Source organism: Xenopus laevis, chromosome 1S (assembly GCF_017654675.1).
Source record: "Xenopus laevis strain J_2021 chromosome 1S, Xenopus_laevis_v10.1, whole genome shotgun sequence".
NCBI classification, from domain to species: domain Eukaryota; kingdom Metazoa; phylum Chordata; class Amphibia; order Anura; family Pipidae; genus Xenopus; species Xenopus laevis.
Window position 1 is genome coordinate 58156094 of NC_054372.1, and position 17730 is coordinate 58173823.

A 17730-nucleotide genomic window follows, 5' to 3' on the forward strand; every position below is an offset into this window, starting at 1 on the left:
TATAATCTGATCTTTTAATAAATTCAATGACAGTTGTGCTTTTACAGATTGTGAGTTAAGTAGTGGTTTTAAAAAACCTCCACAACCACTAAAATCTGACCTTTAATAAATAAGCCTCCTTATATGTATGTATATATATATATATATATATATATATATATATATATATATATATATATATATGTTCTTGTCATTAATACAACAAACCAGATTAGTTAGAAATTGTAACATGCAAAAATTGTATGCTTTGACAGTGCACTAAAAAGTGAAATTATGATTTTATGAAAGAAAAGAGTTGGAAACATTTCCAGGATTCACCTATCATCTAGCCATCTATCTCTGCCTCTATCTATCATATTTTCTATCTATATCTATCCTTTTATACAAGCTGTTTTTGTTTCTGTCCAACTGTAACTTCTTTTTACCAAAAATACATTGAGTTGACTTACCCATTTTGATGCATTTTCTGGCCAAGTTTAGTTTTATCATATTCTTCCAAATCTGACTCATCATGTAGAAGTGAATATTTTTCTTGTTTTGTTTCAGCCATGCTATCCCCTGGTGTTAAACTTATACCTTGTTGTAAATTCTCCAAAATGTATTCCAGGTTGGTTACTTTTTCTTATATCTAAAAAGCCTACACTAGACAGAGAGCCTTCTGTCTTCTGTTCTGCGTAAGTGAAATGATCCTGATGAATTACTTTGGGAATGCTAGATATTCTGTTGCACTATAAAGTCCCAGATACTCTTTGTGATAAGTCACCAGGTGAGTCAGGCAAATACCAAAACAATGAAGCCTTCAGTTTATGGTGGAAAGTAATACGAGACCCCTACATACTGAATGGATATTAAAAAATGCATCTTTGTTTTCATGCATCAGTATCTCTTTTATTAAAATAAGCTTAAGGCAAGGATTGTGTGGAAATACTGATTTATACTTCTTAACATATACATTAATGTTTTATCCATACATGAAATAATATATTGAAAATACTAACATTTATTAAAGAATTGTTTATTTGGAGTCTTGTTATAATAAGCATTTGGCATGTTATATCTATCCCCCTGAAATATTTATGCATTTAAAATATAAAATCACAAGCTTATCTGGAACATAAAAGCTGAAATGCACTTTCTTCATCTGTTCTGACAGTACCCAAATTGCATTCCCACTGTAAGACGCACCGGGAGATCTAACTCCTCCTGGCCTTGTTGTCTGCTTCTGTGTGCAGGCACGCACTTCCTGCTTAGTGTCCTCCGACACTGGTCCTTGAAGCTGGGCGTTCTGAGGCCCGCATCATGACGTCACTATTGAGCTCCAAATTTGAAATTTTGGCGCCAATTCCTGTTTAAAAGCCCAGTCCACCATTTTGTTAGTGCCCAAGCTAGGCTTCAGTTTAATTTTCCTGCTCAAGCGTATCTAAAATTTGATTATTTGGTTTTGACTCCTGCCTGACTTTTCGATTACCAATTCCTGCCGACTGCCTTGAATCCTTTGCCTGTTTTTGACTACGACTCTTTTAAATCCTTGCTGGTACCTCGCTTATGGACTTGTCTCTAGCCACACACATCCTTGCTGGTTTCTACAGCAGAAAGCCCGGGGCCCCAAAAGGGCGTCGTTGAACACAGGAGACCACAGGGTTAACCTGTACAACTGAGCATACCGCTCACTGCGCAAGGTTTGGACAACGAGAACGTTACACCTACGTACTATACTTTGTAAATATATGTAGCCTCTTTGGTACTGGGAATTATTTGTTTAATAACAAGCCACACTACTTTGCTTAAACCATCTGAGCATGGGCTAAATAGATGTTAATGGCAAGAGGCCATAGGACATATACTCAGAGAAGGATAACCAAGGTTTTTCTTCACTGCCATTCATTCTGCCAGTAACATTGTGCTGCCCAATGTAAAATACCATTTATAGCTATTTGCGTCACAAGTTTTTTAAGAAAGTTCAGTGAAATGGCTGCTACCTTTCAAAAATCAATAATTTTTAAAAAAAATATAATAATATTGGAGTTCATTTAAAGGCCCCAGATTTTAAGAATTAAGCCAACCCCTTAGAGGATTTTGCCATTATTTGGCATTATATGGGGCAAGGATTTGTTAAGTCTTGAAACTCTCCCCTTGCATTCATTTCCCTCATTGATTCACTGTGTGTTTGCACACATTACAGTTTTAAGATGTAGAAATTGAAAAGTTGAGTATTTTTTATTACATTTAGGGTTTTTTCAAAACTCAACTGCAAAAAAATTGCAATCTTTTTGTAATTTCACTAGCATATTCATGAAAAATTAATTTGTGTTCAAAACTTGAAAAATATCATAGATTCTGTCAAGGTTTCAGTTGCCACATTTTTTGGGTTGATAAATTTAGAAAATTTAAGTTCTGAAAATTAAAATTTGAAATACGAGATATTGTGTTTGTGACTTTGATTTTACTCAAATGACCTAAAAGACTCTATTTAAGGTGCAGCATGTGGTCAGTTGGGACCCACTTACCTGTGCATCTGTGTATAAAAGGACTACTTGGAGCCCTGTACTTAACACCTTGCGCAAGAGGTAATTATAGGTCTATACCCTTGTGCTGCCCACCGTTTCTTGGATGTTTCAATATGTAGATGAAGTTAAATTGAACTTAGATTGTATTTAAAATGTAGGGAGAATCTGATTATAACAAATTCATGCCATGTTTTTTTTAAAAGCTTGAAGTTAGAACATTGTAGTTCCAAACACAACATATACAATATAACAAAAGCCTTAAGGAAAAAAGATATTTTACTTCAAATAAAAATAGTTTGGTGTGATAAAAATAAACATAATTCAGTCCACAAGTCTTGCAATTCAATTTTTTTCCATACTAAACATAAATGAGACAACATTTTATATATATCCAGAAAAGATTAGGTTTTGGTATGGAAGGAGAGCTCATTTCTTTTTTCTGTAAAGAAATCCTCTTGTGAAGAAGCTCAAATATTAGTTATGCCCTCATGTTGACATCTTCCTTAAGCAGATCAACTGAAATATTAAAAAAGGAACATAAATTACATAAAAAACTGAATTAACATAGGGACAGTTGTTAAAATATCTTATAACTGTAACTTAAAAACAAAGTTAGATTTTGTAAAAAAATTGTGTTTTTTTCTAAACAAAAACAGCTGCGTTAATGGTACATGCTCTACTTGGAGTAAGGTTCTTAGTGGGGGTCCCTCTGGACTCGTTATTGGGTCCACTTTTATTTAACTTTTTAATTAATGACTTTGGGGAGGGTATTGTAAGTAATATATCAGTGTTTGCAGATGACACAAAACTATGCAGTCCATTTAATTCCACCCGGAATGCGGCATCCTTTCTAAACTGGCAATCTGGGCAGCTAAGTGGCAGATGAGATTCGATGTTGATAAAAGTAAAGTCATGCACCTGGGATGTAAAAATATCCAAGCCACTTATACCCTTAATGGGACTATACTAGGCAAATCCATTATGGAAAAGGACCTTGGAGTCCTTGTAGATAATAAACTTGGCTGTAGCAAGCAATGTCAGTCAGCAGCATCAAGGGCAAATAAAGTCTTGAGCTTTTTAAAAGGGCATAGATTCATGGGAAGAGGGGATCATTCTTCCACTGTTCAGTGTGCTAGTAAGGCCCCATCTAGAATATGCTGTACGGTTTTGGTCTCCAGTAGTCAAACAGGACATTACTGAATAAGCAAGAGTGCAGAGAAGGGCAACTAAGCTGTTAAAAGGCATGAAAATCTTAGCTATGAGGAAAGACTGGCCAAGTTGGGGATGTTCACTCTGGAAAAGAGGTACTTAAGGGATAATATAAGTATGTATAACTATATAAGGGGATCATATAATAATCTCTCTAATGCTTTCTTTACCAATAGATATTTCCAGCTGACATAATGTCACCCATTCTGATTAGAAGAAAGGTGGTTTCATCTAAATATTGGGAAGGAGTTTTTTACAGTGAGAGATGTGAAGATGTGGAATTCTCTCCCTGAATTAGTCATACTGGCTGATAGTTTAGATAACTTTAAGAAGGGGTTGGATGTCTTTTAACAAGTGAGTGAATACAGAGTTATGGAAGATAGCTCATAGAACGTGTTTATCCAGGGACTAGTCTGATTGTCATTTTGGAGTCAGGAAGTATTTTTCCTTCAAATTGGAGAGGCTTCAAATGCATTTTTTTTGCCTTCCTCTGGATCAACTAGCAGTTAGACAGTTTATATATAGACATACAAAGTTGAACTTAATGTACGTGTATCTTTTTTCAACTTACTATGTAACTATATACGTAGCTATTTAATGCTTAATGGCTAATAAATTAGCTATAAGAAAACAGCAGAACAGCTTGAAAATTGAATACTGATTACCTTTAGTAAAAGAAGACTTGATTAAACATATGCAAAAAATTAAATGAAATAGTTTAGAAAAGTGTATTTGAGGCATTTGATATTAATGGTTTTATTTAATAAAACTGACCGCACACTAGACAAAGGCAGACTAAAAATTGCTGTCCAAACTCAATTACCAATGCATAGCATTTGAACCAGTGTTGGACTGGTTGACCCATTGGGATACCAGGAAATGTATTCCCACTCCTAACCAATTGGCCTATTTCATGGTTATTCCATATTTCTGCATGGGAACAAAAAAGGCAAATTAGTTGGAAGGGTAGATTATAGCATGTACATAAAAAAGACTAGGTAAAGAAAGATGCTAATTGAGGAGAGGATAAATAAAGCTTTGGAGACCTACAGTCTATGGTTCTCTTGTGAGCTCCTGGCATGTTTTGACATTAGATTAGACTCAGAACAAGTGAAATAGCCAATCAAGATCCACTTTTAATTGCATTTGTTTTCCTTTAATCTTTATTTTTTGAATTGATCACAACACAAACAGACCAACAAGCAATCATATTTGTGTTACAATGATTGTAGTACATTGTTGGTTAGTTGGTTTCTTTAAAGAAGGATTAGATATTTTAGCAATTATTGTGTCTGCAGGTGTATGCAGCCATCATTCAGCTGATTTGCCTGACCCTTTTGTCATTCAATAACTTAGTCCCTCTGCCCAGTAACCAGATCTCATTTCTGTCAATACGGTCTATCATGCATGAAGTCAAATAAGTCCAAGAGGCACAATATAAGGTTTCAGTATCTTAACTGATAACTGTGACTCTATTCAAAATCCACTGTTCTGACACAGTATTGATAACAGTAGACCTGAGATATTAGGAGTTAGCTGGAAGCAAAACAAAAATTACTCTCCAGATGTCGACTGTTTTAAATTTAGATTTTTTTAGCAGCTTACATTTTAAGGACTTGATGTATTTATGTTTATACTATTGTTGCATAGAGAAACTCATATCAGGCAATGCATCTTTCTTCTAACGACCTAACTTAAAGGTAACAGTAAAAATAAAATAAAATAAAATGTGGTTGAATCTACAGTACATGCCAGTTATTTGACCATTGGTTAAATTGCAGTTGAAGTTTTTATTGTAGTGTGTTGATCTGTTGGGCAAGCAAAGCCAAACATGATTTATTCAGCGGATTCTAAGCTAATACTAAAAAAAAGATAGCCAAGATAATATTAAAGACAGAGCCCCAAATAAATACAGGTTCTAAAACAGCTTCTTAGCACTAACATCAAGAATTTAAATGTGTTTCTAGTCTATGGAATCTGTAGCCATTTGAAATAACCATGAACTGCCTTTTTTAACATGGCATTCAATGAATAAGGGGCACATTTACTTTGCTCGAGTGAAGGAATAGAATAAAAAAAACTTCTAATTTCGAATGTTTTTTTTGGCTACTTCGACGATCGAATTGGCTACTTCGACGTTTGACTTTGAATTGAACGATTCAAACTAAAAATCGTTCGAATATTCGACCATTCGATAGTCGAAGTACTGTCTCTTTAAAAAAAGCTTCGACACGAACGATTAGAAGGATTTAATTGTTTTATCGTTTAATCAAATGATTTTTCTATCAAACTATTTGCGGTAAATCCTTTGACTTCGATATTCGAAGTCGAAGGATTTACATTCGGCAGCCGAATATGGTCATATTTATTAATTAACCCTTGATATTCGACCATATGTAAATCTGCCCCCTAGTCTTACTAGGTACTAAAAATACTTTATACCCATTGTTATAATCATGGAAAATCAATGTTTTTGTTATTTCTTGTGCTAAACAGGGCAAACCTGGAAAATGTGGGTACTCCATGTTTGGTCCTTTTGAGGTATCCCGTCCCCCTTTGTTTTGGCTCACAGATAAGCAACATTTGTTATGCGGGGGGGGGGATTATCTGTGCCATGGGAATTTTGTTTTAACAACTTTTAACCTTCTGCATACATTGTTGCTGTTGTAAAAACACATTATATGTACCTTACATTGGTTGATTCATAGGCTGAAAAAGCACTTCACAGAGAGATACACATAAATGATGCACATTGGATAGCCACATTGGCTATCTAGGCTAGGTGCCATTGTCAATTTGTTTTTCTCACAATGCAGCAGTTCTGTAAAGCATTATAGCTGAAATTCTATCACTATAATAGAATAATAACTGTATGAAACCTAAAGAAATTAACAGTTTTGTAATGTAAGTTTATCAAAACTGGATATCGTCGGTACATAAACTTGTTTAGTGCTAATTGTAAGTCCACAGGAATAAAATAGAGACATATGGCCATTAGGATATACACTATTAAGCTTACATTACCTTAAAATAAATAAAAAAAACACTGATAAATGACATCATACTACAGAAGGAAAGAATGCTATATATTAGCACACCAGTTTTATTAGGCTTTGGAGCTTCAAGCAAATAAAGGCATAGAAGGGTTTATCCATTATGAATTAATATAATTGGAGTGATAGCTTTAGTGAAGTGCTGACCTTTCAATTAATACTACAAAAGCTCCTCTGACTTATTATGTTTATGTTAAAGACTGAAGTTTGGTTCCCCTTCAAATTGCTGCCAAATATCATTTAGAATTTAGTAATAAGCTGGAAGAAAAAAACTAAAAAAAAAGAAAAATACAAATGAATGGCTAAAGAAAGGAATAATTTTGAAGAGCACTTCTGAGCTCTGTAGGGAGCTTTTATTGAGCTAAATCCATTTGAAAATCACAGCTTGATGTGCAAAGGCATGGTGAACTGCTAGCCTTTGAATACTTTTGTATATATTTGCCTTGAGAAATCATGTTTTCACAAATGTGAAGGTGGTTTTCTCTGTTATGCCTTGTAAATGTGAAAAAATAAAATGTTATTTCATGAATGATGAACATTCAACATGGCAGTATTAAGTATTAACTATTTATTTACTGGACCAACTAACCTTGGCATTCAGAGCCCACTATTCCATTCTTCATTGCTTTGATTCTCTCAGACAGTAGTTTATGTTGGTGTAACTCTCTGATATTAAAATAAATGCAGGAAGAAGGTATCCCAAGATACATTTAGATTATATCCTTGTGTAAAATAACATATGTCAACCATGATTCTGAGATCTGACATAATGAGGCTTATATCTTCCATCACGTGCAAGTATAAACTTTTTCGACAATGTGAGTTACACAGAGGGTCATTACAGATAATCGCAGGTGTCCGAAGGAGAAGGATTTGGTTTTGTATTTTTAACTGTAGAAACTGCAGATTTGCTAAATTCTATGAGTCCAACTTTCCAGTGCTATCTCACTTTCTGTAGTTCTTGTCTCAGCCATGAAGGTAATGGTTGTCCCAGTCTGTGCAGAACCTTGGACAATTCAATATTGTGGTCTTGGTAATAAGTTGAAAGAAAAGCTCTTGACTGTAAACAAAAAATAAAAGAAAGGTGGTTACAAGAAAACAAGTGCGCTACAAGATGCTAAATAATTAAATTATACCAATACACTTGAACAAGGGGGATTTGGCACAATGTGTAGTAGGGGAAAATTATATACAGTGGATAAAAGAGGGGGGAGTGAAGAAGCTGGTAGCTGTATACTTTAAAGGGAAGCAGTGGACTAATATGCTTTCCTACTTGATAGAGTATGGAAGAACTGTAGGTCTGGGGATGATTAATTCCTGCTAAAGGATCCATTTAGGTGTTGCCCTGCTGGATAAATAAATTCAATGCCCTTAGTGCAACTGGGGGAATATTTGAGACATATTTTTTGATATTGGGATGTGGTTAATTGGACTAAATGAAAAGTGTTCTCCCTTGAATGTAGAGTGGAAAAAGTAAACTAACTAGTGATGGGCGAATTTGGGGCGTTTCGCTTCGCCGTGAAATTCGCGAAAGGACGCAAGTCATTTTGACTGCGGTTTTGCAAATTTATTCACCGACGGCGAATAGTGGGAATTCGCCGCAAATTTGTGCCTGGCGAATAAATTCGCCCATCACTAAAACTATCTTACAGTTGACATCAATGAGGGACAGCGACAGCTACACTAGGGATGTAAATATTTTATGTGATTTCTTACAGAAGACTTATGTGACTGAGAGGATCAGTCAACAACCATGACTGTATTTAAAAGTGCTGAAACAATAAGTCTCTTGGATTTTCCTTAAGGTGGAGGATATAGGGTCTTAGTGTGTAGCAGACTACAGTGAATATTGAGTCTCAGTTGTGCCTGAGAATATGATAACTTTCCAGGAGGAAGGGTTTTAGTAGCACAGCATAGAAGCTAAGACTGCAACCAAGAATGTTAGTGAGCTTGGTGATAGTGAAATGCAGGAGGTAAATGTTTCTCTGTTACTGCTCTGGGTGACACAGAATTTCATTCTTAAAGGCATGAAGCATTGCTATCTGAGAATAGGGCCTATATAAGCAGAATGTCACTCACAACAAATATGCTGAGAGGAACGCAACCTCATTGTTGCAAAACATACTGATGGCATGAGTTACAGATGTTTTTTTAAGCTTCTGAATGTTCCAGGGCCATAATCTGGAAGTGGAAAGAACATCATTTCACCCTAAACTGGCCACAACCAGGTGTTCCTAGTAAGATTTCTGACAGAGGAGTCAAAAGAATAATCAGAAGAGTTGTCCAAGAGCCAAGGATCACTAGTGGAGAGCTTTAGGAACCTTACCTACCAAGTACAGTTATTTCAAAGAAAACAATAAGTAATGCACTCAGCCAACATGGCCTCTATGCATGTTTTCACCACTGCCGAAGAAAAGGCATGTTGAAGCTTGTTTAAAGTTTGCTACACAACATTGGGACAAGCCAATTAAATTTTGGGAAAATATAGCCTGGTCAGATGTGATCAAAATTTAACTTTTTGGATGTCATTGCACACACCATGTTTGGAAGAGAAATGGCACTGCACCTCACCCCAAAAACACCATACCAACAGTGAAGTTTGGACGTGGGAACATCATGGCGTGGGGCTAGCAGACTTCGTATAATTGATAAGAATCTGCTGCCATCTATCAGGATGCTGAAGATGAAACAAGAGTGGACATTTCAGCAAGACAATGATCCCAAACACACAGCAAATGATACTCTGGTTTGGTTTCATAGAAAGAAATAAAGCTGCTATATTGGCCTAATCACCCGGCTTGCATCCAATTGAAAATCTATGAAAATCAGAGTTCATAAAATAGGTCCCCAGAACTTTCAAGATTTAAACACAGTGTGTGGATGAATGGGCTTAAATCACACATGACCAATGCATGTGACTAGATTAAACATTTGCTGTAACTTTTTTAGCAATGCATTCATTGCTCACAAGCAAGCAATTAAAAGCATCTATAGCGACATGAGAACAGCATGTATTAAAATAAAATAATAATAAAATAATTTGTTATGACTACTTTAATGCAGAATCAACGAGGTCATGTGGTTTATAGTTATGCCATGTACAGTACCACTCTGCAGATTTGCATGTACAAACAGAATGCATAAATCTTACATACTGTATATCTACATGAAGCTGTGAGATGATGTCTTGTTTGGTTTCAGGCTAACTTTTAGATATTAAAGGGATCCTGTCATCGGAAAACATGTTTTTTTCAAAATGCATCAGTTAATTGTGCTACTCCAGCAGAATTCTGCACTGAAATTCTCAAAAGAGCAAAAAGATTTTTTTATATTCAATTTTTTTATATTCAATTTTGAAATCTGACATGGGTCAAGACATTTTGTCAATTTCCCAGCTGCCCCTGGTCATGTGACTTGTGCCTGCACTTTAGGAGAGAAATGCTTTCTGGCAGGCTGCTGTTTTTCCTTCTCAATGTAATTGAATGTGTCTCAGTGAGACATGGGTTTTTACTATTGAATGTTGTTCTTAGATCTACCAGGCAGCTGTTATCTTGTATTGGGAGCTGTTATCTGGTTACCTTCCCATTGTTCTTTTGTTTGGCTGCTGGGGAGGAAAAGGGAGGGGGGTGATATCACTCCAACTTGCAGTACAGCAGTAAAGAGTGATTGAAGTTTATCAAAGCACAAGTCACATGACTTGGGGCAGCTGGGAAATTGACAATATTTCTAGCCCCAAGTCAGATTTCAAAATTGAATATAAAAAAATCTGTTTGCGCTTTTGAGAAATGGATTTCAGTGCAGAATTCTTCTGGAGCATCACTATTAGCTGATTCATTTTGAAAAAAATTTTTTTCCCATGACAGTATCCCTTTAACATCTTTTTTAACATCTGTTGCTGAAAAGTTGTAGATATCATTAAGGGCCTTAACCCTTTGCCTGGGCTCAAGCCCATTAAGGCCCTTAAAGGAGAAGGAAAGGTTAAAACTAAGTAAGCCTTATCAGAAAGGTCCATCTAAATATACCAGTAAACCCCCAAAGTAGTGCTGCTCTGAGTCCCCTGTCAAAAGAAACACTGCATTTCTTTCCTGCTATTGTGTACACATGGGCTTCTGTATCAGACTTCCTGCCTTCAGCTTAAACTTCATTGCCCTGGGCAAGAGCATGCTCAGTTTGTTCCTCTTCCCCACCCCCCTCCCTTCTCTACTGTAATCTGAGCCCAGAGCAGGGAGAGACTCAGGCAGGAAGTGATGTCACACCATGTTAATACTGCAGCTCCTATCCTAAAAAATCAGAGAGTTTCTAGAGCTTTTTACTCAGGTATGGTAAAACATTCTACAGAATAAATATAGCATTCTAGCTTGCACTATTGCAGCTAATCTATTGGCAATAAAATGCCTCCGTAGCTTTCCTTCTCCTTTAACCCTAGGCAGGGGCTCAATCTGCCAAGAACCTACTCTGTACGTTTCTCTGCAGATGAGCCCTTCTTTCTGCATCGGCCACCTCTGCAGAAAGTGGGGAGGAATGACAGCCCCCTGGGCAGCAAGGCTAGGGGCTGTCATGTCGGTCCTGCAATGCAATTGTTGTAAGGACTAACCTCCAAGCAGCAGATGCAATAGCGTCTTGCATCTGCTGCTCTCCCAGCTTCATCTTCCCCTCAGTGCCACCCACACATTTCCTGTTGTGCAACAGCTCTGTACCAAGGACCTCCAGGAACCCTCCAGCAGTGACAGCATGCCTCCAAAAACAGTAAGTAGCCCTTATTTACACACTTGCACTCACTTAAGTACACTTACATAGATTTTACACACTTACAAACACATTTTACTGAAGATTGCTTTTTTTATATTTTGTTTTTCAAACTTTTTCTATCTTTTGCACACTTATTCACATATATGTATTGTGAGAGAAATGCTGGATTAGAGGTGGAAGGTGTTTATATTTCTCCCAGATTTCTCTCTTATATATACTAAGCTCCAGGGAAAGTATGTCAGCAGAGCAGAGAGAGTGTTCTTTCACTGCATTTGGCTTTTGGAAAAGCCGGTAAAAAGGGCCCTGGAGTGAATGGAAGTGAGCGGGTGGGACTTCCATTCACCAGGCTATCCAGGTTTTGGTGAAGCCTGGCTAATTAGTGGCCTCGTTAGACTTCAGGGGAAACCCTTTAAACAGTGTGTCTCAGAGTTACTCTCTCTCTCTCTTCCTGGGGAACTGCCTGCATGCAGTAAGGGGAGTGCCGGACACAGTGAGTAACCAAACAAACAATTGTTTTTTGTAGAGTTGGATGCTAGACCCTCTCTATTGTATAGAGAGGGAGCGACTGTATGTTAGTTAGAGCCGGACAGGCTAGGATTTCTTTTTATGTTTTGTTTTCCAATATGCTCCTGTGTGCCGGTTATATGTGAATAAAGCTGATTGCGGTCAGCCTAAAACTCAATGCTGAGTGTGAACTGTGGTTTTCTGAGACCAACCCGATCCCTGCAATCTACCTAAACCCCCCGAGACGGCACCGTTTGGACGAGTGACGTTACAGTATTTACACTTACACACAGACAGAAACAGACAACATGTTTACATACATATTTACACAAAAACTCACAAACAGTGTTTTTTTAACTTATTGATTTTACTCATCTTCTTTTTTAACCTAAAAACTGTTTATTTTGGTGAATATTGGATCAGGTATTTTGACCACTAATTAAGCTGTTGGATGAGTTATTTTTGTGGTTTTATTGCAATTTTATTCCTGCATTAGTGTTTTTGTAGCATAGTTTTGCAGTTTGGTAGTTTGGTGTAGAAAGGCATTTTTACCCATGTTGGATTCGTCAGGATGTGTACTTTCCGAAAATATATGGTAATATACAGTATTCCTGGGGTCTTTGTACAGTTAGTGGATCTTGCTCAGTCAGGGGGCTCAGATTGCAAAAGCTGAATTGGCAGGTAAGCAAATTCATATGCACTATTTTCATTCGGGGTTCATGCATATTGCATACTTTTGGTAAACCTATGCACATCGGGCATAAAACTGTTAATAGACCTCTGGCATTCATATTTAGGGTTGTTTTTCTTGCATGTAAAATAACATGGGGCTGATCCACAAAAGGTCGATATTCCTTGACACACAGTTTTGTGCGTTATTTAAGATGTGTTATTTAAGGAACGATTCATCCAAGTAATTTCGCATGCGTTAATAGACATATCGCAAGCATTCATTCTTCATTTCTGTTCAGCGGAATTCTAATCGCATTGCGATATTTATGGAATAGAATTAATCCTAACGCATTATTCACTAACAGCGATAATAGTGCGATAATTACTGTGAAATTTAACGACTCCTAGGAGTAGGCGTTACTAAACAACATCAGATGGATTAATAAAGGAAGATCTAGTGAGTTGCTTTAGGGCAGCAATTAAAGACCTTTAGGAGGAACTGGATCCTTGCCTACAGCCACGAACACATATTCATGATACCTTACTTAGGCAGATCCAGAATGCACTATGTTATGTTATGGAATTATTCCCAGGGAAAGGAATGACTCGAATACTGTAAAAAGAGAGTTCTACTCTGCCAGTGGCATCCCGAATGTCTTAGATACTATAGATTGCACTAATAACGTGTGACAATATCAAATGCCTTAAAATATCTCACAAAATAAAACACAAAATAGCACATGCTATAAAATACTGCACACAATTCAGCTAAAATGAACATAAAAATATCACTTCTTAAGTTAGACAAGTGAACTTTAAGTGAATCAATCATTCTAAAAATTTAAGAATTGATATAATTTTTAAGGTACGCTATAAATAACACAAGTTTTTTCGACCTTTATTGAATCGGCCCCTGTGTGAAATAAATGCGGCAAATTCTAACATTTTTAGGTGATTTTCAGAAATGTCATAAAAACAAATAAGTTTAGGAAGGATTTGCATTTTGGTAGTTTGGAGAAAGGTGTTTTTACCCATGTGGGTTTATTCTGAATGTGTACTTTCCAAAAATATAGGGTTTTTCGGGGTCACTGTAATGTTTTTTCCAGCTTTTACCACACATAAAACGGCTGATGCGTTTTTGAATTAGTGTAAATGTAAGCATGAGAAAGAGCACTTGAGAAAGGGGGTTGATCCCCTGAAACGTTGTGCAGAGATCTGAATAAATCGCTAAAATTTAGCACATTTTGCTTGGTGAGTGCCATCTGATTTCTCCTTGTTAACGCTTCATCTATGGAACTGAAGAGCAGCAAAGTTCCCAGATAGAGCACCACAGTATTTAACCCATGGAGGTAGGATTCTATTGAAGTTTGAAAGATAGGATGATAGGATGCTACAAAGTGAAATGGCTTGAGGAAGCCAATGACAAAACATGTCAGGTGGAAGTGACGTCATGGTGAGCTGCGGGGAACACCATGAGGAGTAGAAAAAACAACTTGCCGGCAAACACTCCTATTTGGAAATTATTGGGAACCCGCTAAAGACTTATCTTTATATGTGACTGACTTCATATGACTATATGTGAGTGCAAAGATATTAAAGATATTTTTAATAAATGGTATTATGCTATGGGATTTCTGTTTTCCCTTATTGGAATCTAAAGGTACATTGTGAGGATAACCCCCATCTGTGGAATATTACATGCAATATCCCCAACTAGGATCTTTTAAGTAGGTATTTCAGCCAGATTGGTGAAGGCTGCTAGAATTACCCAGTGGTGCACTGTCCATGGGAGAGGAACCCTTCCCAAGTGAACACGCAGTATAGAGTTGTGTACAAACACAGGGTGCTATTTAAACCTAATTGGAACTTATTGCACTATATACGGTTTCTAATTTCTTCGTTGCCCCAGGCGCTGGTCCATTTCTTTATTGTGACTTTCCTCATATGCAGTTGGGAGACTGTGGAAGGATCGGCAGGAGGATTTAAACCTAAAGGACAAACTAACTTTCTTTCCTTTTTTACTATGGTTACAAAGTGGAAGCGCTGAGGTGATTTTATTTGATTTCATCAAAATGGTCAAATTAAGGAATGCTTTGTATTTGGTATTTTGGAGTAAAAATACATTTTTACCCATTTTAGATTCAGGGAAATGTGTACTTTGCAAAAATATATGACTTTCTGTGGTAAGCACTCTTTTTTTGTAGCTTTACCCCACATATAATGCAGTAAATGTGCTGCTTTTGAAGTAGCTTGAATGACAGAGGATGCTAGATCATATGGGGTGTCTTCTTTTTGGGGCCCCTTGAGGTCACATACTTGGGTAAACCTATGCACATTGGGCATCATCTAATGATACTTGGGAGATGGGATGCAGCACAGTGGAAGCTTTGAGGTGATTTTCTGTAATTTCATCAACATTGATTATATGGGGTGTCTTCCTTTCAGGGCCCCTAGAGGCCACATACTTGGGCATTAAACTGTTCAGTGGACACCTGACCAGTATATTTAGGGTGTTTTATCTTCTGCAGTAGTTAGAATAATAAGACATATTTACTTATTTTGCATTCACCAGAATCTAAAAAATGTACAGTATAGTTTTTTTTTAGGGAAAACATACTGTTAGTGGAGTTTTTGGCCTTGAAATCAGAATTATTCCAGTTACTGGAGCAGCGCTTTGGAAATGTGATAGCGTACTGTTGGGAGTTTTTGACCTATACAAATCAGAAATCTCCAGAAAACTATATATATTTGGTATTGGCATGTTCTGGAGACATGGGCCTTTCCAAATCAGTTATAATTTCATGCGTTAAATAAATTATGTTTCTACTATATCTGTTTATATTATGGAAAAAAATGTGGGTTTTTTTTCCATTTTTTGACAGAAGCCTATAACTTATTACAGAAGTGGAATAACATCAAAATTCTAGCATATTTTGAAAGCTTAGGGTGTTCTTAAAAAAGAATATTGTTTTACTGGGTAAACCTTAAGTCCCCTCCAGGAAAGGTGCCTAAAGTGAAAGAGCACTAAGGGCCAGATTTACTCAGCTCGAGTGAATGGTTCGAATGTCAAAAAGTTTGAATTTCAAAGTAAATTTTTGGGCACTTCGACCATCGAAAAGGCTATATTCGACCATTCGACTTTGATTCGAACGAAGTAAAAATCATTCGACTATTCGACCATTCGAAGTATTCGAAGTACTGTTTCTTTAAAAAAAACTTTGACTTCATCCTTCACCAAATTAAAGCTACCGAAGTGCAATGTTAGCCTATGGGGACCTTCCACAGCACTTTTTTTTTTTGGTCGAATAGAAATCCTTCGATTGCTAAAAATCGTTTCGAACAATTTTTATTCAACTGCAGGATTGCCAAATTTGTTGAAAAATTTTTGAATTCCATATTCGAATTTGAAGTTTTTTAATTCGATGGTCGAATCTCGAAGTTTTTTGTAATTCGAAATTCGTCCCCTAGTAAATCTGCCCCTAAATGTTCAAAAACAGTCTGGCAATAAAAGTTTGCAAGTAACCAAATCGGCCAGAAGTGAGAGGGTTAAATATCAAAAATCAGATTTGTGTAGTTTTAGAGGCTTTTTCAAACTCGAAAAAAGCACAAATGTCTCCTTATTTATTAAAATCCGAATATAAAAAGTACAAACAAAGTACAAACAAATAAAAACGCAGAATCCAACAACGAAAACCTCGAAAGCCTTGTTTTCGTAAGAATTTTTGTGTGATTAACATCCTGAAAACCTTAAACCCTATATTAAAGAAGGATTTTACTATGTTTAAGGACAGCTCCCATTAACTTTTACATGACCAGCTATATTTTTTGTTAGTTTTTTTGTACCTTTTACACTACAATATCGAAATTTGTGTGGTTTAGAGTAATTATTCTTATACATGATTTTTTTTTCACTTAAAAGTTTTATTCAGGGAAACATGTCAGTTTCCCAGGTGCCCCGACCATATAACTTGTGCTCTGATAAACTTCAGTCACTCTTTACTGCTGCACTGCAAGTTGGAGTGATGTCACCATTCCCTCCACCTCCAGCAGCCAGAACAATGGGGAGGTAGCCAGATATCTACTCCCTGATACCTGTATTTGCTAATAATGCTCCCATGCCCCACCTCATGGTAGATATGAGAATAGCTCCCAAGCAGGAAAAAGCCAAGTCGTGTTTGGCAATTGATAGATTGCATTGAATAGGAAATTTTTTTTATCTTAAAGCAGTATTATTGCGCAGTGCTGGCTCTTTCTAAAACCAAAGGATCAAGCAGAATGACCTGAGTTAAATTCATTATTTTTAAAGAATCCCCTTTAATGCAAAAGTAAGAATTAATCAAACTCTAGTTGTTTTGTGCACCTTTTGTTTTTTATGTGATGTCCATATTTTTAAAACAACAACAAAACCCCTACATAACCATTTTTTTGTAGTAGAAAATAGGCATGCTATAAAAATATATTTCGGGATTGACAAAAATTGGGAACCTTTAGGTTAGGATATATATATATATATATATATATATATATATATATTTATATCGTGGGTTGTTGGGATATGTACCACTATATTGTAAATTGTGAAATTGTGAAAGGCTTGTGTTTTATACAGTTGGTTTAAAGATTTATACGATTTATTTATATATTGTTCAACAATATAACTTTGCATACATTGAGAATAGCATTTCACTCCATTGCATATATAAGTTAAAAGACTGAATATATTTATAATGTTATGCTATTTGTTCAGTGTATATACTGTAGTAGATGGTAGTTTGTTTCCAGTTTAACTTGCTCATTGTATATTTCTTTAAACAATTTAGCTGTTTTTGATGATTTTTTTAATTCACTCTTATAGTCTAATATTATTTGATGTATTGTACATAAGTGTAACATATATATATATATATATATATATATATATATATATATATATATATATATATATATATATTTTTAGCAATTCATTCTGCCTTGTTAACTCAGAATAAATTAGCAGGCTGTTGTGTCTGTTAAATCTCTGTGATTGTAATAAGTTG

General features: G+C 36.1%; 1 protein-coding gene across 1 annotated transcript in view; it reads right to left on the bottom strand.

Moving 5' to 3' along the window:
• Positions 1-2786: 2786 nt before the first annotated feature.
• Positions 2787-17730, bottom strand: part of ndst4.S (N-deacetylase/N-sulfotransferase (heparan glucosaminyl) 4 S homeolog) — a 147446-nt gene continuing 132502 nt past the window's right edge. The window contains exons 14-15 of the mRNA XM_018243367.2: positions 7359-7829; positions 2787-3023 (exon numbers count right to left, since the gene is read on the bottom strand). Of these exons, the coding sequence (XP_018098856.1) occupies positions 7710-7829 (120 nt within the window). The 3' untranslated portion in view covers positions 2787-3023; positions 7359-7709. The remainder of the gene's footprint in view (positions 3024-7358; positions 7830-17730) is intronic.